This window comes from Anomaloglossus baeobatrachus, chromosome 8 (genome assembly GCF_048569485.1).
Source record: "Anomaloglossus baeobatrachus isolate aAnoBae1 chromosome 8, aAnoBae1.hap1, whole genome shotgun sequence".
In the NCBI taxonomy this organism is placed as follows: domain Eukaryota; kingdom Metazoa; phylum Chordata; class Amphibia; order Anura; family Aromobatidae; genus Anomaloglossus; species Anomaloglossus baeobatrachus.
Genome location: NC_134360.1, coordinates 261549755 through 261571210, shown reverse-complemented (window position 1 = coordinate 261571210; position 21456 = coordinate 261549755). Strand labels below are relative to the sequence as shown.

At 49.0% G+C, this 21456-nt stretch overlaps 2 protein-coding genes across 6 annotated transcripts in view; one reads left to right on the top strand and one right to left on the bottom strand.

Moving 5' to 3' along the window:
• Nucleotides 1–6560, top strand: part of NCF2 (neutrophil cytosolic factor 2) — a 256353-nt gene extending 249793 nt beyond the window's left edge. The window contains exon 15 of the mRNA XM_075320619.1: nucleotides 6386–6560. Within this exon, the coding sequence (XP_075176734.1) occupies nucleotides 6386–6417 (32 nt within the window). The 3' untranslated portion in view covers nucleotides 6418–6560. The remainder of the gene's footprint in view (nucleotides 1–6385) is intronic.
• SMG7 (SMG7 nonsense mediated mRNA decay factor) overlaps nucleotides 664–21456 on the bottom strand; it is a 121734-nt gene continuing 100941 nt past the window's right edge. For all 5 annotated transcript variants that reach the window (XM_075320613.1, XM_075320614.1, XM_075320616.1 and 2 more), the window contains 3 exons: nucleotides 5826–5996; nucleotides 5582–5733; nucleotides 664–2261 (listed from right to left, as the gene is read on the bottom strand). In XM_075320613.1, the coding sequence (XP_075176728.1) occupies nucleotides 2148–2261; nucleotides 5582–5733; nucleotides 5826–5996 (437 nt within the window). In that variant the 3' untranslated portion in view covers nucleotides 664–2147. The remainder of the gene's footprint in view (nucleotides 2262–5581; nucleotides 5734–5825; nucleotides 5997–21456) is intronic.

The following is a 21456-nucleotide window of genomic DNA, read 5'->3' as shown; positions in this document are numbered from 1 at the left end:
TAACATGCTAATGAATGCGCAGCGTGAGAGGCATGGTAGCGCTCACCTACGCTCGTTTTCAGCTCGGTGCGCACAGTGAGAATGTCCCCGGACCTCCAGTTTGAAGCCGGGACGCATGCACCCAGTTTCATATACGCATGACTGGATGTCCAGAAGTTCTGATTAGGCGCACTGAGCCGAAATCCAGCGTCAGGGGCAGCAGAGAGCGGTGAGAACGACAATGCCTCTCATGCGGTGCATCCATTAGCATGCCCGCAGGGGCGTGCTTACATGCCAAGGGGGCTGACTAGCCAAAAGTAACGGCCTTGCGAATAGTTGCTGACCTCACTAGCATATGATAAAAGCTCAATGCTACTTTATCGCTAATCCCTGCCTAACTGTCCCTGTATCTAGTAGCATAGATATACACCCAGCACTGCTCGTGGTCCTGCATATTGCACCTGACAGGTTCCCTTTAAGAGGAGGGTCTGGAATGGTGCCCCGAGTGCTTGGCCACACCTACCTAATTTCCATATGTAGTAAAGCAGTTCCGTCCTACTAAATAACTACAAGAAGCCCCTTCTGGACGGTGTACGCAGTTCTGGGGGTCACAGACTATGCTGCAGTTATCAGTCCGTTGCAATCTCATCCATATTCTTTAGTATAATGAAACACGCGGGTGGCTGTAGAGAAGATGAGTTTATTAATGGTAAAGCAGATCTGAGCAGACGGTGCTCACACAAGAACACAAGGAAAGGGTGGGAGTGAATAGGGGTCTCCATTACTCTAGATCCTGCTAAAAAAAGAAATCGCCACTGGCCCCCCGACATCCTCAAAAGAGATCTGGCTTCTTCCAAGAAAATGTTTAGGTTCTACCCAAACATCTGGCTCCAAAATGTGTGTTCAGTGCATGGTCAACGCATGAGGTGCTACACGTGCTGGGACACCAGATGGTGGCCTGACCTACACCACGGCACACACGGAGGGGACCTCTAGGACGACTCTACGTAGAGGAACCATGGGTCCTTCCTTCCATTCCTGGACACTCATGATCAAGTGGAGATATGGTGAAATGAGCATATGTTCATCTTGCTCACGGTATCACACACATCCCGGCTTGCTCTCCGCTTGTGCACAATGCTCGTCCATGTTGCCGGAGCAGTGTGGACAGGACCAGACCTTGCCTTGTGCTAGGAGCTCTGCCACTTCATATTGCATCTTGAGCCTACACTTCAGTTGCCCCTTCTGCTAGACTGAAGTAACTTGTCAATGAGGCAGACTAATAAGGAGGGCGTCATCATTGAGGCAGACTAATAAGGAGGGGGTCATCTGTCATCAATGAGGCAGACTAATAAGGAGGGGGTCATCATTGAGGCAGACTAATAAGGAGGGGGTCATCTGTCATCTAGCGAGAGCCATGGGCTTCTATAGCCAGGGTCTCTGTATAGCTCCATCATAAAATGGTCTCCCCTAATTTGTCACCATCCATCCTGCAATACTCAGCTTTTGGGAGACATTGAGCGCACACGCAAACACACAGGACAATTAAGCAGGCAGGGAAGGACAGACACCAAAAGTAGGTTAAAGACACTCAATGGGCACAAGCAAGCATCCATAACTGTGACAGACACACAACCCCGCACCCAATAAATGCCAGCCATTCAATCACACCAGCCAGCACAAGCTGGAGGGCGAGAGGGGCCAGGCCCTCCGTCTCCACTAATGGGGAGAGTGCCTGACATCCGGTTGTGGTCTAGATACAGAACCATAAAACTCATTACATCGGAGGGAAAGTTCTTATTGCCCCCCACCTGCCTTGCACCGCTGGGGATATTTCCTATCCGTGTGTTAGGCAGAGGTTCAGGGGCTGCTGTGAGAGGCATGCACAAATAACGAGAAAGATGGGGGGCGCACATTACCCCCTTCCCCCCCATACTCAAGAAGTCCCAAGCTCCCTCTGGATGGGAACTCCCTGCTGTGTCCGTCAGGTAACTTCGTCGCCTGCGGGCGAGGGGAGTTTCAGATTAGGTGGGATACGCTGGACGCTCCCCCACATGTGCTCCCCCCCAGATCGGTGAGGGGGGAGAGAGGGCTGCCCTCCTCAGGGCTCAGGACACATCCTGTCCTGCTGACCAATCTTGCCATGTCTGGGGTCTTCTCCCCGTCTCTCAGTGCGGAGGATTGAAGGATCCCTGTCCTCGCTGCTGCTTCTCCTTCTGCTGCATCAGGAGCTGCTCCAGGGCTGATGGGCCGGGGTGCATCATGGTGGTCGACCAAATAGACTAAAAGGAGAAAAATGCACAAAATTATTTTTCACGTTCCAATTTTATTCAGCAAAAATTATCCTGAAGTGGAAATGTCCTTTAAATACCCCACAGTAAATGGCAGCTACGATTATATAGGAGGACATCAGAAAACAGTCTGTGGACTCCTGCCGATGCCAGGATGGACCTAAGCCCATCTCGTCCGCTCTGGGGTATGTAAAGGCTTAGTGAGCCGGAAGGTTATGGAAGAGGAATCTGCACTCCTCAGGCCTTGTGCGCAGTGTCTTTCCGGAGGAATCTGCTGAAGTGAGTGCCCCCAAAGCAGATAAAAAGTGGCATGCCTCAGTATTCAGGCGGCATTTGCTCAGAAGCCGCCAGCTCTGTATACAGCAAACACCGGCGGCAAAGCGCCACAAGAACGGCACTGCTGCCGGCAAAGCGCCACAAGAACGGCACTGCTGCCGGCAAAGCGCCACAAGAACGGCACTGCTGCCGGCAAAGCGCCACAAGAACGGCACTGCTGCCGGCAAAGCGCCACAAGAACGGCACTGCTGCCGGCAAAGCGCCACAAGAACGGCACTGCTGCCGGCAAAGCGCCACAAGAACGGTACTGCTGCCGGCAAAGCGCCACAAGAACGGCACTGCTGCCGGCAAAGCGCCACAAGAACGGCACTGCTGCCGGCAAAGCGCCACAAGAACGGCACTACTGCCGGCAAAGCGGTTTCAAAAAAATGGCAGCCAGCATTTTCCTGAAACAGCTTGACTTGGGAAAATGTGTGCTTACATCTAAACGTTGCAGTGTATACTGAACCTCAAAATGTTTTTCGGTTTTGGAAGACCCCCGTCCTTCAGCTACATTTTGTTAAACAGCAAACTGTTCTTTACTTACCCTCCCGGGGTCTAAAGTGGAGTCTGACGCAACTCCAAGTGTCTCATTGTTTGCAGCGCTGATACCAATCTGAGTTTAGCGGCTCATGCCATCAACTAGGTGATTGGCTGCAGCGCTGTCGATGTGATGTTGGCGCTGCAAACAATAAGACACTAAGAGGAGCGGCAGAGACTCTGTGCTGAGTCCTGGGATGGGGAGCACAGCATTGTTAGTCATATAGTAATTATCCATAAAGCGCATAGTGCAAGTCTGCGCTGATGCAGGACGTCACATTCCGTGCAATGGCGAATGTGGATGACAATATCATGAGTGATCGTGAGCGATTGTCGCTTCCTCATTCTGTAGTTCCTGAAATAGCAAACTTCATGCAGCAACATTCGCAGCGCTCTGGCCCCCGATCTCTGGCCCCCGATCTCTATATGTAGTACTACGCTGCCCTCTAGTGGTAATAATGCTGAAGTGCAGTGGTTAATATTTGACAACCTGTAAGTTTCTCCTCTCCCGCTGAAGCATTGCAATGAATAGATGTGGTGTCCTCCACTAGAGAGCCCCTTCTGATTGCAGGGGAGATAATATACTCCCTTCTGGGCTGGCAGTGCCCGGGCCCACATGGGGTTGTGACGTCCCGCGAGCCCCGGGTCCAATCAGCACCGGCTTCTTTCTCCCAACCTACGGACCAAACGAGTCAGTCTACAGGACCTGAGCGCTGCGGCTGTGCTGCTTTCTGTTGATTGCTCGTTTGGCGGGAGACAGAAGCTGGCGCTGGTGTGATGTCACAACCGCATGCGAGCCACGGACACCGCTGGAAATGCGCCGGTACAAGAGACGAGGATAAGCTTTATTATTATTAATTCCCGTGGTGACACGTGTGGAATCAGAACGTGTTGTCCTAGTGGTGGACTAACCCTTTAAAAAAGGGACGGTGCCGCGATATTAATTTTTCTATTCATTTTGTATAAATTACTGATTATGGAATCCATTATTAATACAAAAATAAATTCATGGTTTATTTAGTTTTTATTTAATTATATCTTTACTGAAACTCCGGGGGCAGCCATCTTGGCTTTGCAGTGAGTAACATCACCCCTGCGCATAAGAGATGCTAGACGGGCTCGGACCCTCTTATACTGAAGCGGCTGTGACCTGGACACACCCCCTGGACTGTCCTATCACAGCACAGGGAGGAGACTGCCGCCATCTTTGTGGAGCCAATAGCGTATACTGTGGGCTCCACTTTCCCCCTGTGACCGCTCAGTGCTAGTCGAGCACTGACACTGGGCTGACAGGGGGGCCGAGCCTAGAATGTACGGGCTCCTTCCAGGTGTGTTCATTAGCGAGTCTGTTACAATGTACGGGCTGTAGGCAGGACCTGGAAGGAGCCCGTACATTCTAAGCTCAACCCTGACAGGAGATGCTGCCGGGAGTGGAGGAGGCCCAGGAATGAGGCGAGTGCATGCGGCGGGGCTGACATTGGCTGCGATCCACGGTAGCTCCTCCTGTCACTGTACTGTAGCAGGAGGAATAGGTGCCGAGACCCCAGGCTGACACCGGAAGTGACGGGAGTGGAGGTCCGGGATGGGACAAGTACCAGGACCTAAATCTATAGCAGATCACTGCTCCTGCGTACAAAGCAAAGCAGAGAAGTCACACGCTGCTGTGCTCTGAACACACTGACACAGCTCTATATTGTGAGGCGCGGCATTGCTGGGCACGGCACATCGTGGGGCGCGGCACTGCTGGGCACGGCACATCGTGGGGCGCGGCACTGCTGGGCACGGCACATCGTGGGGCGTGGCACTGCTGGGCACGGCACATTGTGGGGCGCGGCACTGCTGGGCACGGCACATCGTGGGGCGCGGCATTGCTGGGCACGGCACATCGTGGGGCGCGGCATTGCTGGGCACGGCACATCGTGGGGCGCAGCATTGCTGGGCACGGCACATCGTGGGGTGCGGCGTTGCTAGGCACAGTACATTGTGGGGCAAAGCACGTCGTGGGGAATGACATCATGGGGCGCGGCGTTGCAGGGCATGGAACATAGAGGGGCACGGTGCCAGCTGTCCTTGATATCAGACTCCGCCCACTTTTACTGCAGTTGTAATGTGAGCTAGTTTTACACTTTTTCAGCAGCTGCTCCCCCTGGTGTTTAAAACTGGAACATATCAAACTTTTTAAATTACTTTTTTTATATTTTGCTCTATTAAAAACAATAGTTAAACAAGACATTAAAACATTAACTTAATTTTTACAGCCATTAAAAACCCTTTTTTTGATGGCCCTCCCCTTTAATACGGTCATCACGCTTATTCATATGAAGTATTATCCAGATCCTAGTAAATGAATTATGTAATAAATGAGAATGAATGAAAGCAAAGCAAGCAGCAGAGTAATGGCGAGGCTTGTGAGCAGAGACATGCACGCGGATGAGGACTATGAGACGGGCACGCACCTTCAGGCTCTCCATCAGCGCAGCAGACGAGTCCTCCCGCGCGCTGCTTTGCGCTGCCCAGGCGTTTGCGCTGCTGGAATTATTAATCTGGCGCCAGCTGTTCTCTGACGATGAAGCCACAGACAAATAGTCCAGACCAAAGCTGCCCATTGCTTGGCAGGAAAAAGACGAAAAATGATGTATTAATATAAAATTAATAACTATTGTAAAATAAGGAGATGGGGGAGGGGGGTGCTAAGAATACCTGGCTTGTCAGTCTTCCATCGGTCAGCCCCTCGCCGGTCACGGTTGTCTGGGGTTCCTATAGGCCCAAAGTTGGAAAAAGGCTGCGCCGTATGGTTGTGGGTGGGTGGAGAGCTTGGCAAGCTGCTCGGGTTTGATGAATGAGGCGACTGACTCGCTGGTGTAGAATGATCTGCAAAACACAGGATGAAACCGGTGGTGAACGGCCTGTACACTGGGGAGCAGCTCGGTGGTTAGCACCATTACTCTGTACTTGGGTCCTCGACTCAAGTCCCACCGAGGACAAGATCTGAATGGAGTTTGTACGTGCTCATTTGTTGAGGATAAAGAATTGAGTATCCAAAAATACTTAATTCAGCCATTTCATAGACTCAGTTATATAGTTCAGTAGATGTGAACTAACACACATATTTGTGAATGCTTTTGTTTCTTACTAACATGTATATATGTATATTGCATATTCAGTGTATTTTCCTTAAACTCAGTATATACTAGGATATATATATATATATATGTATAGCTTGAAGATGGCCACCATTTCCTGTTCTCCACCCAAGACAGATCGACAAAGAAATTCCTGGAGCCTAGACTGACCAATCAATGGAGAATATGGAGATCTCTCTACGTCATGAAGCCCTGACTTACGATACTTGATTGGACTAAAACTTTTGTTCACACCCCCTTACTGTTTGGTCTAGAGTTTCTTTCAAACAATAAAGAACACACTTGGTCAAGAGCCAGTCATGGAGATAGACATAACTGACTTTGCTGTGCAGTTATTTTTCATTCTCGTGTGCACACATGACATTTTAATTAGAAGCAGCAGCCGGATATCAAGAGATCCTTTGAGTCTCATCATCATCGTCATTCTGACCTTGACAGCTGGCGACCCAGATGGGACTACCGTAAAGGGTGAGTCAGAGCTTCCATTTTCCGGACGTCTGGGGGCTACTCCACAAGTATCCAGGTGTCGCTTGATAGGATTGATCACCCTTCATTTCGCAGGTAACCATCATATACATTGTGTGTGCTGTTTTACCTGTGGATCGAGAGACACCTGGCGAAAGTGGGTGGTCACTAGTCCGGAGAATGGTAGTGCACCGGAGACCTAACGGTGTGACTGTCACCCGCCGGTGGGCTAGAAGGACCCAGTCCCCATAGGGGCTAGGGGTAGGTTGTAAAGTATCCGGCTGTCTGTAATTAGAAATGGGGGGTTGTCGATCGCCCACTGCCTGCAGTTTTTTTTCTTCTTCACTGAGAGCGAAGAGGCAGACTGCGGGGGTCTGGTTCAGCCCAGGGATATCCATGACAGTCTTTCTATTGAGAACAAAGAATGCGAGGGGGGGGAGCAGAAGCCCACTGAAGCAGCTACATCTTTACATTCTTACACTCAGAGGAAGCAAAAAGGTGGGGGCCATATGTCCACCAGCTGCTTGAGACAGAGCGGAGATCAAGTTACACAGCTCGGTCTCTGCTGTCTTTTAGCTAAGAAGCAAGGGGGGTGGAGGGTGAAGAGGCAGATACCGGGTGTTAAAACAGCGCAGCTCTTTGGAGCGAGGAGAGAGGAGGGGTCAGTGGGCTAATATACAGGAGGTGGCTGCAGCCTTTGTATACTACGTTAAGTTGTAATGATTTGAAAGAAAAACAAGTGTTATTTCGGTTTGTATTAGAGAGAAATTAACGGGTTCATGCATTTTTCAGTTTTTTTAACTTGTTTGTTTTTGAACAGAAGTATGAGAACTAGCGATTCCCCTGTGTTGCGGACACAGCCACTGTTTGTTAGATGTTAAACATCAGATATTAAATATTGAATATTAAATATTAAATATTGAATATTGAATGTTGGATAAATAATAGACGAGGCGGGAAGGGTTCTGTTAACTTAAGTGGATTTAGCGTATTCCCCTGCGGTTAGGCGCATGTCACTGTCTGCGTGGCAGACGAGGCGGGAAAGGAACTCACTGTAGTTAAGGTAAAAGTGTCAGAATTAGCGTATTCCCTTGCGTATTAAACGTGAGTCACTGTTATGAGGCGGTAGGTCTTCATAACGAGACGGGAAAGAATTTCGGTTGGAGCCGGCCGGTCCAATTAAGCACTGTATACTCTGTTCAAAAGATAAATATGTTGTTTTTAGTAGAAGCTGAGAACGCTGTCGCCCTAGTTACAAAAAACGGGAAAAATATAAAGGATTGCAAAAAAGTTGTGTAATATCGTTGGACTACCACTAGATGGCAGGCTGCAACCCATGTATTGAAGTTCAGATTAATCTGTAGTGAGTTTATAATGAAGAACAAAGACCTCATTCACTGTCTGTTGCTGTTTGTAGAATCACTAAATGTGTTTCTCTAGCGGTGCCTCATTGTTCTGCTCTAGAAGTCATTATATCTGGTGCTAATCAAATCTCTCCTTTGTATGCTGGAATGCAAATTTACAGGCACTAAAGTATCCCTGGTTTACTACGTAGTTCCAGCCACTCCCAGTACACCCAGGGAGTCACAACATGGATGCTACACCCGGAAGTCAGGTGCCTGGAACTTCCTGTGGCAGCCGTCTTGCTACACCCACTGATGGCAGTACACCTCATAAGCCACACCCCTCGCAATGGCTCTTTGTTCAAAGCTCTCCACCCATCCCCGGTGGGAGGTGTTCTCTGGTATAAATGACTAACACATTTGAATAAGCATAAATAGTATATTTGTTTACTCAGTTATCCCATAAATGCAAGTCAAAGATAAGCAAGTGAAACTTTTACAGAATTGATGAGTGGAAAAATATCTGTTTACATAAAATTAATTGGTATTTTAGAAGTCCTGCAGCATTATATCATAAAATAAAATAGAGGAAGGTAAATATATATATATCTTTGTATTATGTTAGTTAATTTAAAACAAAAATTGTAAACGACTTACCCCTACTGATGTCAAAATGTATCAAATCCATTTGTAAAAAAGGAATTAGGAAAAATGTATAATGCATTCAATGTAGATATGGGTAATGGATGTGTTCACTGCTACGTCTTTGTTATAACAAAGGATGAGTTTTTTTTCCTTCTTCCTCTCTCACTTTTAAGAAGTAAGAATGGAATGTGTCTCTCTCCAATAGTGACGTAAGTTTGGTTTAACCCTTAGAGTTCAGGGTTTCCCATTTTTAGTTTGCTGTTTATACCTGAATAGGGAATATTAAATTTTATGGGATGTGCGATATAATTTGTGTTGTTTTGTGTTTAATGGCGATTTATTTGAACAATATATTTTTATTTTGTGACTCTATCACCTTTTCTGTTTTTATGATTATTTCTAAACAATTCATATATTTTTGCAGGTTAGTCGCCCAGTCACAGCTGTCATTTCATCATGTCTCAGTCGTTTCTACTATGAAAGGTTTTTCTTTTCTTTATGGATACAGTGTTGTTTATTGTAAAGTTTTAAAATTTCCCAGTAATGTATAGTGTTCTGAGATGTACGTTATTTTCAGTGTTTGTTCATTTTAGGTTTTAGTATGTGGCTAATTTATTACCTGCTGTTTTATCTTTTCTTTTAGGGAATACCAGTATAAAAATGTTGAATTTTGCCATATTGGTAAATAAACAATTAAACAAGGGGGGAATAAGGTATTAATTATATTCTCCAGTTTCTTCGAGGGTGCAGTAGGAATATTAGATAGGTTTTGAATCTGACCTTTTTCCCATAGGTTATGTTTATTAGATTACTATGAGGTATATCTGTTAGCTGAAATAGGAAAGTCTTGTCTTATATGTTTATTTGTTTGTTTATTTATTTAGTATTCTCAGTCATGTGAAGTATAGATGACCACTAACTGTATTATGATCAGAGATGAAGTTATAAGAATGATCTAATGTATATTTTTAGTTTTTGTTTTTATAGATGAAACCAGATGGTGGTCGATTCTGCACTGGATATGCTGCTGTTTACACCACATGAGGTAGATCTAAATTCGACCACTCCCTCCAATCCTATTGATACAGGAGACAGTGATGCATTAAATGCCTCTCTTGATGGGTAGAACAGGAGTGGGTAAGAGTCTTTAGAGGTGTATGATGTAGGTTGTAGATTTTTTCCTGTTGTCAAATGAATTAGGTATGCCGAAAAGAAAGTCTAGATCTGAGCTGATGGATTCGGATGGAGATCCTCGCACAGGTGCAGCTGACCAAGAAGCAGTGAAAGGGCCTAGAGTTGAGAGTCTTTCACCAATACCGACCATGCCTTGGTGACATTGGTCACGTCAGTGACTTCTGTCACTCCTTGTGTTCTTAAATCCCTACAGGAACAAGCGATACAACAAGGAATGGAGTGTGACATGCAGGGAGCCAGCTGACTGAGGAAGGTCTGTGGACAAAGGGTGGTAAGCTTTCTCTGTCATGAGAGCTCTTCTTAATGATGGCCCAGGTAACATCTGTGAAAGACAATTGTCAGTGTGTGCTTTGGTGACACCGGGTTCAGTACCCAGGTGGGCAGATTCACCCAGTCTTGTGAGACAAGTGCCTAGAACGAAGTGAGAAAAAACTGTAAAGAGTCCGTAGAAACACCCTGCACCTACTCTACCCATTCTTAGAGACTGCAAACTGATTATAGATGTATATCATGAGCACGTTGTATGCAAGTCTGTGCGTGTTGTGTAAATTTCTCTCCAGGTTTGGTCAGAGGCATTCCAGTGCCGAAAACAAGATTATTGTTGAGAAGCACATGAAGGTGGTATGTAAAGAAAAATGTGTTTACAAAAAGTGTATATTTTATAGAAAAGTGGAAACTAGTAAATCGTGTATAAAATGTATATGTTCTGTTTTCTTTTTGCAATAAGCAGGTCTTTCTGTAAGATGTTTTTGGTTTAGCATAGACATGTATATTTTTATATAATTGACTGAATAGTGTGATAAACAGGTGTATTCTCTAATTCCAGATCTTAAATCAGAGCTAGTAGCATATGGTCTCCAGGCAGGAGACTGATTGATCCTAAAGGACAAGCGAGAAAGAGCCATGAGTCAACACTAGAGGAGCTGATCCAACCACAGAAACATCTATGGATCCACACCTCGCATTGTAGAAGGGTTAATCGACCGGAGCTGCACTGAGCGTTCTGCTCATACTTATCCTTTTCAGAAAACCCTGTATAGTCTTAGACCAGTATTGCCAGAACAGTTAGAAGAGAGGACTTAGAGAACCTTGAGACATGGGAAAGTCCAACTACAAAGGGTGAGGACTCGCCTAGGAGTCCTTGGTCTCAAACCGGTGAAGAAAACCCCTTTCCCCTTTCCGCCCATGTTTCAACGTTCAGTTAGGCAGGTTTTTCAACAGATCTTCCTACCTCTCTTCCTAAGGGAACATAGTACCCTTAGAATTCAGAAATGGCAGAAGTAAGTCTTTAGGGGGGACTGTTGAGGATAAAGAATTGAGTATCCAAAAATACTTAATTCAGCCATTTCATAGACTCAGTTATATAGTTCAGTAGATGTGAACTAACACACATATTTGTGAATGCTTTTGTTTCTTACTAACATGTATATATGTATATTGCATATTCAGTGTATTTTCCTTAAACTCAGTATATACTAGGATATATATATATATATGTATAGCTTGAAGATGGCCACCATTTCCTGTTCTCCACCCAAGACAGATCGACAAAGAAATTCCTGGAGCCTAGACTGACCAATCAACGGAGAATATGGAGATCTCTCTACGTCATGAAGCCCTGACTTACGATACTTGATTGGACTAGAACTTTTGTTCACACCCCCTTACTGTTTGGTCTAGAGTTTCTTTCAAACAATAAAGAACACACTTGGTCAAGAGCCAGTCATGGAGATAGACATAACTGACTTTGCTGTGCAGTTATTCATTCTCGTGTGCACACATGACATTTTAATTAGAAGCAGCAGCCGGATATCAAGAGATCCTTTGAGTCTCATCATCATCGTCATTCTGACCTTGACACATTTACATGCGTTTCCTCTGGGTACTGCAATACAACCCCACACTCCAAAGACAAACGGAGCCCCGATGGGGACAGTAATGATAATGTCTGTAAAGTGCGGCATAATTCACAGGGGCTATATAAGCAAGTGTAAAAACTGTCAAGAATTAAAGACAACCTGTCAATCATCTTTCCCCTCCAAAACCATTGATATGACCGTACAGCCGTGTATTCCCATCTAGCAGCGGAAGCAGAGGGTTGGGTCAGAAAAAGATCTTTTACAAGGCTCATTACAATATTAACGGTTTGGAAACAAAAGTGAAACTCCCTGACAAGTTCCATTTAAAGAGGTTTCTACCGTTACAAAAAAAAAAAAAAAGCTGCATTCCCTTTAATACTTAAAAAAGGGAACCTGTCACCAGTTTTTTTGGCCTATAAAAGCTACACACACATCCGGCTTTTCTCCCGTTTGTCGGATCCGCCGCGCTCCCGTACAGTGTATACAGTACAGTGGCTGCACGACACGCTCCGGTCACATGCTGTCATGTGACCGGAGCATGTGACCAGAAAGTTGCAGCGCAGCCACTGTACTGTATACACTGTACGGGAGCGCGGCGGATCCGACAAACGGGAGAAAAGCCGGATGTGTGTTCTTAGCCTAAGCCGCCACCAGTGGGCTCTAACATGCAGTATATAACAGCCCAGGCCGCTCTGTATAATGTAAAAAAGTTTATAAAATACTCACCTAAACAGTCGCTGCGGTGGATTCCAGTCAGATGGGCGTCTCCGTTGTCCAGTACCAGCGCCTTCTCTTGACAATCTTCGTCCACGGAGGACTAAGAAGATGGCCAAAAGAGAAGGTGTGGGCACCGGAGAACACACACACTCTACCTACAGCCCCATACTTATCCGTCCTAAGATGCAATATAAATAAATTATTATATATATATATATATATATATATATATATATATATATATATATATATATATATATATATATATATATATATATATATATATATATATATATATATATATATATATATATATATTAAATACACACATGCATATATACGTATATATACACACACACACACACACACACACACACACGTATATACACACACATACACACCGTATTTTTCGCTTTATAAGACGCACCCCCAAATTTGGTGAAGGAGAAGAGAATTTTTTTTTTTTAATGTTAAATGGGGTCCATCTTATAATGCCAGTGTCCGTCTAACAATCATATAGGGTATATGTCCCTCATAACCCCCATCCTAAAATTAGCCCCCTTAATCTGGATATGGCCCCCTTAAATTGAATATAGCCCCCTTGTGATGGCACACGTTCCCCTGTGCTGCCTAGGGCCCCCTATGGATTGCATACGTTCCCCTGTGCTGCCTATGGCCCCCTATGGATTGCATACGTTCCCGTGCTGCCTAGGCCCCCCTATGGATTGCATACGTTCCCCTGTGCTGCCTATGGCCCCCTATGGATTGCATACGTTCCCCTGTGCTGCATATGGCCCCCTATGGATTGCATACGTTCCCCTGTGCTGCCTAGGGCCCCCTATGGATTGCATACGTTCCCCTGTGCTGCCTAGGGCCCCCTATGGATTGCATATAGTCCCCAGTGCTGCCTATGGCCCCCTATGGATTGCATACGTTCCCCTGTGCTGCCTATGGCCCCTATGGATTGCATACGTTCCCCTGTGCTGCCTAGGGCCGCCTACGGATTGCATACGTTCCCCTGTGCTGCCTAGGGCCCCCTACGGATTGCATACGTTCCCCTGTGCTGCCTATGGCCCCCTACGGATTGCATACGTTCCCCTGTGCTGCCTAGGGCCCCCTATGGATTGTATACGTTCCCCTGTGCTGCCTATGACCCCCTATGGATTGCATACGTTCCCCTGTGCTGCCTAGGTCCCCCTATGGATTGCATACGTTCCCCTGTGCTGCCTATGGCCCCCTATGGATTGCATACAGTCCCCAGTGCTGCCTATGGCCCCCTATGGATTGGATACGTTCCCCTGTGCTGCCTAGGGCCCCCTATGGATTGCATACGTTCCCCTGTGCTGCCTATGGCCCCCTATGGATTGCACACGTTCCCCTGTGCTGCCTAGGGCCCCCTATGGATTGCATACGTTCCCCTGTGCTGCCTATGGCCCCCTATGGATTGCATACGTTCCCCTGTGCTGCATATGGCCCCCTATGGATTGCATACGTTCCCCTGTGCTGCCTATGGCCCCCTATGGATTGCATACGTTCCCCTGTGCTGCATATGGCCCCCTATGGATTGCATACATTCCCCTGTGCTGACTATGGCCCCCTATGGATTGCACACGTTCCCCTGTGCTGCCTAGGGCCCCCTATGGATTGCATACGTTCCCCTGTGCTGCCTATGGCCCCCTATGGATTGCATACGTTCCCCTGTGCTGCCTATGGCCCCCTATGGATTGTATACGTTCCCCTGTGCTGCCTATGGCCCCCTATGGATTGCATACGTTCCCCTGTGCTGCCTAGGGCCCCCTATGGATTGCATACATTCCCCTGTGCTGACTATGGCCCCCTATGGATTGCATACATTCCCCTGTGCTGCCTATGGCCCCCTATGGATTGCATACATTCCCCTGTGCTGACTATGGCCCCCTATGGATTCCATACATTCCCCTGTGCTGCCTATGGCCCCCTATGGATTGCACACATTCCCTGATGGCCCCCTATGGATTGCATACATTCCCCTGTGCTGCCTAGGGCCCCCTATGGATTGCATACATTCCCCTGTGCTGCCTATGGCCCCCCATGGATTGCATACATTCCCCTGTGCTGCCTATGGCCCCCCATGGATTGCACACATTCCCCGATGGCCCCCTATGGATTGCATACATTCCCCTGTGCTGCCTATGGCCCCCTATGGATTGCACACGTTCCCTGTGCTGCCTATAGCCCCTATGGATTGCACACGTTCCCTGTGCTGCCTATAGCCCCTATGGATTGCACACATTCCCCTGTGTTAGATATCGCCCCCATGCTGCTGCCCATAGTAAAATAAACCCCTCTTTCCTTATTTCCTCCAGCGCTGAGCTCCCTCCTGTCTGGCTCCGTGCTTTTGTTCTTCCACTTCCTGGTTCTTGGTGCGGTCATGTGATCGGCACAGCAGCCTGAGCTCTCTGCCTGATCACAGTGGAAGCAGGGACACGGGGAGAAACGCTGGAAGGGGTAAGTAAAGCTTTTCTATTTTAGAATGAGCAGCAGCCTGGGGGCCACATCTAACACAGGGGTGGCATGTGCGATCACAGGGGGGCGCAGGCTCATATAATATGCACCGCTCCCCCAGCCCCTCACTGCGGTGCGATTTCAGCACCACGGAGATGGACAGCGGCTGCGCACATTATATGAGCGGGAGCAGGAGATCAAAGGCTGCAGCCCGCAGCGTTCCCCTGCGCTCCAGAGCTGCTGCCCCCACCTCCCCTGGACCTTGCAGTGTGTGTGTGTAAAGAAGGGAATTTTGTTACTTACCGTAAATTCCTTTTCTTCTAGCTCTTATTGGGAGACCCAGACGATTGGGGTATAGCTACTGCCCTCTGGAGGCCACACAAAGCACTACATTAAAAGTGCAAGGCCCCTCCCCCTCTGGCTATACCCCCCCCGTGGTATCACGGGTTCTCCAGTTTTAGTGCCAAAGCAAGAAGGAGGAAGCCAATAACTGGTTTAAACAAATTAACTCCGAATAACATCGGAGAACTGAAAAACCGTTCAACATGAACAACATGTGTACCCGCAAACAACAAAAAAACATCCCGAAGGACAACAGGGCGGGTGCTGGGTCTCCCAATAAGAGCTAGAAGAAAAGGAATTTACGGTAAGTAACAAAATTCCCTTCTTCTTCAGCGCTCTATTGGGAGACCCAGACGATTGGGACGTCCAAAAGCTGTCCCTGGGTGGGTAAATAAATACCTCATGTTAGAGCTGCAAAACAGCCCTCCCCTACGGGGGTGTCACTGCCGCCTGCAGGACTCTTCTACCTAAGCTGGCATCCGCCGAAGCATAGGTATGCACCTGATAATGCTTGGTGAAAGTGTGCAGACTCGACCAGGTAGCTGCCTGGCACACTTGTTGAGCCGAAGCCTGGTGTCGTAATGCCCAGGACGCACCCACGGCTCTGGTTGAGTGGGCTTTTAGCCCTGAAGGAACCGGAAGCCCCGCAGAACGGTAGGCCTCTAGAATTGGTTCTTTGATCCATCGAGCCAGGGTGGCTTTAGAAGCCTGCAACCCCTTGCGCGGACCAGCGACAAGGACGAAAAGTGCATCGGCACGGCGTATGGGCGCCGTGCGGGAAATGTAGATTCTGAGTGCTCTCACCAGATCTAGCAAACGTAAGGCCTTTTCATACCGGTGAACCGGATGAGGGCAAAAAGAAGGCAAGGAAATATCCTGATTAAGATGAAAAGAGGATACGACCTTAGGAAGAAACTCCGGAATGGGGCGCAGCACAACCTTGTCCTGGTGGAACACCAGGAAGGGAGCCTTAGATGACAGAGCTGCCAGCTCAGACACTCGCCGAAGCGATGTGATCGCAACAAGAAACGCCACTTTCTGCGACAGCCGAGAAAAGGAAACTTCCTTCAGAGGCTCGAAGGGCGGCTTCTGGAGAGCAACTAGTACCCTGTTCAGATCCCATGGATCTAACGGTCGCTTGTACGGGGGCACAATATGACAGACCCCCTGCAGGAACGTGCGCACCTTAGGAAGACGTGCTAGGCGCTTCTGAAAAAACACGGATAGTGCCGAAACTTGCCCTTTAAGGGAGCTGAGCGACAAGGCCTTTTCTAACCCCGATTGCAGAAAGGAAAGAAACTTGGGCAATGCAAATGGCCAGGGAGACACTCCCTGAGCAGAGCACCAGGACAAGAAAATCTTCCACGTTCTGTGGTAGATCTTAGCCGAATTCGACTTTCTAGCTTGTCTCATTGTGGCAACGACTCCCTGAGATAATCCAGCAGATGCTAGGATCCAGGACTCAATGGCCACACAGTCAGGTTCAGGGCCGCAGAATTCTGATGGAAAAACGGCCCTTGGGACAGTAAGTCTGGTCGGTCTGGCAGTGACCACGGTCGACCGATCGTGAGATGCCACAGATCCGGATACCACGACCTCCTCGGCCAGTCTGGAGCGACGAGTATGACGCGGCTGCACTCGGATCTGATCTTGCGTAGCACTCTGGGCAAGAGCGCCAGAGGCGGAAACACGTATGGGAGCTGAAACTGCGACCAATCTTGAACCAAGGCGTCTGCCGCCAGAGCTCTTTGATCGCGCGACCTCGCCATGAATGCCGGGACCTTGTTGTTGTGCCGGGATGCCATTAGGTCGACGTCCGGCACTCCCCAGCGGCGACAGATTTCCTGAAACACGTCCGGGTGAAGGGACCATTCCCCTGCGTCCATGCCCTGGCGACTGAGGAAGTCTGCTTCCCAGTTTTCTACGCCTGGAATGTGAACCGCGGATATGGTGGATGCTCTGTCCTCCACCCACATTAGAATGCGCCGGACTTCTTGGAAGGCTTGCCGACTGCGCGTCCCTCCTTGGTGGTTGATGTATGCCACCGCTGTGGAGTTGTCCGATTGGATTCGGATCTGCTTTCCTTCCAGCCACTGTTGGAAGGCCAGTAGAGCAAGATACACTGCTCTGATCTCCAGAACATTGATCTGAAGGGTGGACTCCTGCGGAGTCCACGTCCCCTGAGCCCTGTGGTGGAGAAATACTGCTCCCCACCCTGACAGACTCGCATCTGTCGTGACTACTGCCCAGGATGGGGGCAGGAAGGATCTTCCCTGAGACAATGAGGTGGGAAGGAGCCACCATTGTAGAGAGTCTTTGGCCGTCTGGGAAAGCGAGACTTTCCTGTCCAGGGACGTTGACTTCCCGTCCCATTGGCGGAGAATGTCCCATTGAAGTGGGCGCAGATGAAACTGCGCAAAGGGAACTGCTTCCATGGCTGCCACCATCTTCCCTAGGAAATGCATGAGGCGCCGCAAGGGATGCAACTGGCCCTGCAGAAGAGATTGCACCCCTGTCTGTAGTGACCGCTGCTTGTCCAGCGGAAGCTTCACTATCGCTGCTAGAGTATGAAACTCCATGCCAAGATACGTTAGTGACTGAGTCGGTGATAGGATCGACTTTGGAAAGTTGATGATCCATCCGAAAGACTGTAGAGTCTCCAGCGTAGCATTCAGGCTGTGCTGACATGCCTCCTGAGAGGGAGCTTTGACCAATAAGTCGTCTAGGTAAGGGATCACCGAGTGTCCCTGAGAGTGCAAGACTGCTACCACCGCCGCCATGACCTTGGTGAAGACCCGTGGGGCTGTCGCCAGACCAAATGGAAGAGCTACGAACTGAAAATGGTCGTCTCCTATCACAAAACGTAGAAAACGTTGATGTTCTGTAGCAATTGGCACGTGGAGATAAGCATCTTTGATGTCTATTGAGGCAAGGAAGTCTCCTCTGGACATTGAGGCAATGACAGAGCGGAGGGTTTCCATCCTGAACCTCCTGGCGTGCACATGTTTGTTGAGCCGTTTTAGGTCCAGAACAGGACGGAACGAGCCGTCCTTTTTTGGAACCACAAAGAGATTGGAGTAAAATCCTTGCCCTTGTTCCTGAGGAGGGACTGGGATAATCACTCCTTCCGCTCTTAGGGAATCCACCGCCTGCAGCAGAGCATCTGCTCGGTCTGGACGTGGGGAGGTTCTGTAGAACCGAGCTGGAGGACGAGAATTGAACTCGATTCTGTACCCGCGAGACAAAATGTCCGTCACCCACCGGTCTTTGACCTGTGACATCCAAATGCCGGAAAAGCGGGAGAGCCTGCCCCCGACCGGCGATGCGGAGGGGGGGGGCTGGAAGTCATGAGGTAGCCGCTTTGGAAGCGGTACCTCCATTTGCTTTCTTGGGGCGTGTGTGAGTCCGCCACGAATCTGAGTTTCTTTGCGTCCTCTGAGTCCCTTTGGACGAGGTAAACGGTGTCTTGCCCGAACCTCGAAAGGACTGAAACCTCTGCTGCCACTTTTTCTGCTGAGGTTTGGATGTTCTGGGTTGTGGTAAAGAGGAGTCTTTACCCTTGGACTGCTTAATGATGTCAGCCAATGGCTCGCCAAACAGTCTATCTCTAGATAAAGGCAAACTGGTTAAACATTTTTTGGAACCAGCATCTGCTTTCCAGTCCTTTAACCACAAGGCTCTGCGCAAAACTACCGAATTGGCGGACGCCATTGAGGTGCGACTGGTAGATTCTAGGACCGCATTGATAGCGTAAGACGCAAACGCCGACATCTGCGTGGTAAGGTGCGCCACTTGCGGCACTGCTGGATGCATGATAGCATCCACTTTTGCTAAGCCAGCTGAAATAGCCTGGAGTGCCCATACGGCTGCGAATGCCGGAGCAAACGACGCGCCGATAGCTTCATAGACAGATTTTAACCAAAGGTCCATCTGTCTGTCATTGGCATCTTTAAGTGAAGCGCCATCCTCCACTGCAACTATGGATCTAGCTGCAAGTTTGGAAATCGGGGGGTCTACCTTTGGACACTGTGTCCAGCGCTTGACCACCTCAGGGGGGAAAGGGAAACGCGTATCTTTAGATCGTTTAGAGAAACGCCTTTCTGGGTGAGCGTCGTGCTTCTGGATTGATTCTCTGAAGTCAGAGTGATCTAACAAAGCACTCAATTTACGCTTGGGATAAAGGAAACGAAACTTTTCCTGCTCCGCAGCCGCCTCTTCTGCTGAAGGGGCTGGGGGAGAAATATCCAACAGCCTATTGATGGCTGAGATAAGGTCGTTTACCATGGCATCCCCATCCGGGGTATCCAGGTTGAGAGGGGTTCCAGGAGTGGATTCCTGATCACTCTCATCAGACCCATCACAGGGAGACTGATTGCGCTGAGACCCTGAGCAGTGTGAAGACGTCGAGGGTCTTTCCCAGCGAGCTCGCTTAGGGTGGCTGGGGCCATCATCTGAGTCATAATCCTCGGCCTGTGAAGCCGGGGACCCCCCTGTGGGCTGGATACATTCCAAGTAAGGGGGACCTGAGGACAGAGGCCTCTCCGTGCCCAGAGACTGAGCCCCATGCATAGATTGCAAGGTTTCAAGGATTTTTGCCATAGATACAGACATATTATCTGCAAAAACTGCAAAGTCCGTCCCTGTCACCGGGGCAGAACTTACAAGCGTCTCAGCCTGGGTCACTACCTCTCCTGACTCCGGCTGGCGAAGCAGCACCGGGTCGGAGCATTGCACACAATGGGGGTCATCGGAGCCTACTGGTAGATTAGCCCCACATGCAGCACACGCAGTATACACAGCCCTTTTTGCCTTGGCCGCCTTGCGTTTTGAGGATGACATGTTGCTGCTTCCACAGAGCGATCTGGGATATGCAGCCAGAAGCGCACCTCACAGTGCAAGAAATACAATATCTATATAACTGTATCCAGTACACTGATACACAGTGAGGCACTAGAGGGACCAGCACAGAAAAATCGCTTACCGCCCGCTTAAAAAGCGGGTGTGTGGTCGCCAGATAGCCCCTAGTCCAGGTCTCCCAGAGCCTTGCGTCCTTCCTCCAGCCAGGCATGCATGTAATGGCTGCCGGCGTCTCGAGAGAGGAAGGGGGGCGGGCCCTGGGCGTTCCTGGCCAAGAGCGGGAAGCCAGCTTCCCTCTGTGCCAAGTGAGAGGGCTGGAGCATGTAAATCAGGCTCCAGCCCTCGTCGCTGCTAGCGAACAGTGTCTCTCCCCTACCCTGAATGACAGGGTGGGGGCGGGAACGAAACGGAGCTGCCGGCGTCCTAGGCCCAAAAAGCCGGGGACTAAATTTATAACCGCCGCCGCCGTAAAAGCGCGGACGGCGGATCCCCGGCGCACCACAAGTCACAGCAGCGCCGCCCGGTCCAGAGGGGGTCGGCGCTGCGTTCCCAAACACAAACAATCCCCCAGTAATCTGTAGGGACACCAACTCCACGTTGCGGTCCCCGGCGCACTACAACACCCAGCCAGCCCGGAGTGTGTCTGTGCCTGCCGGGGACACAGAGTACCTGTATGATGCAGGGCCCTGTCCCTGATCGTACTCCTGCTCCGAATCCATCAGGTTCTAATGGGTCTGTGGATGGAGCCCGGCATCAGAGCTGAGAGGCCGGCAGGATCCCACTTCCACAGAGCCCTACAAGGGGATGTGGAAGGAAAACAGCATGTCAGGCTCCAGCCCTGTACCAGCAATAGGTACCTCAACCTTACAACACCATCCAGGGGTGAGAAGGGAGCATGCTGGGGACACTATATGTGTCCTCTTTTCTTCCATCCGAAATAGTCAGCAGCTACTGCTGACTAAAATCTGTGGAGCTATGCATGGAATGTCTGACCTCCTTCGCACACAAAGCTAAAACTGGAGAACCCGTGATACCACGGGGGGGGTATAGCCAGAGGGGGAGGGGCCTTGCACTTTTAATGTAGTGCTTTGTGTGGCCTCCAGAGGGCAGTAGCTATACCCCAATCGTCTGGGTCTCCCAATAGAGCGCTGAAGAAATATTATTTTATTATAATATATATATTATATATATTTTATTTTTTTTCTATTTTTTCTTCCTCTAAAACAAGGGTGCGTCTTAGTCCGAAAAATACGGTATGTGTATGTGTATATGTATGTGTGTA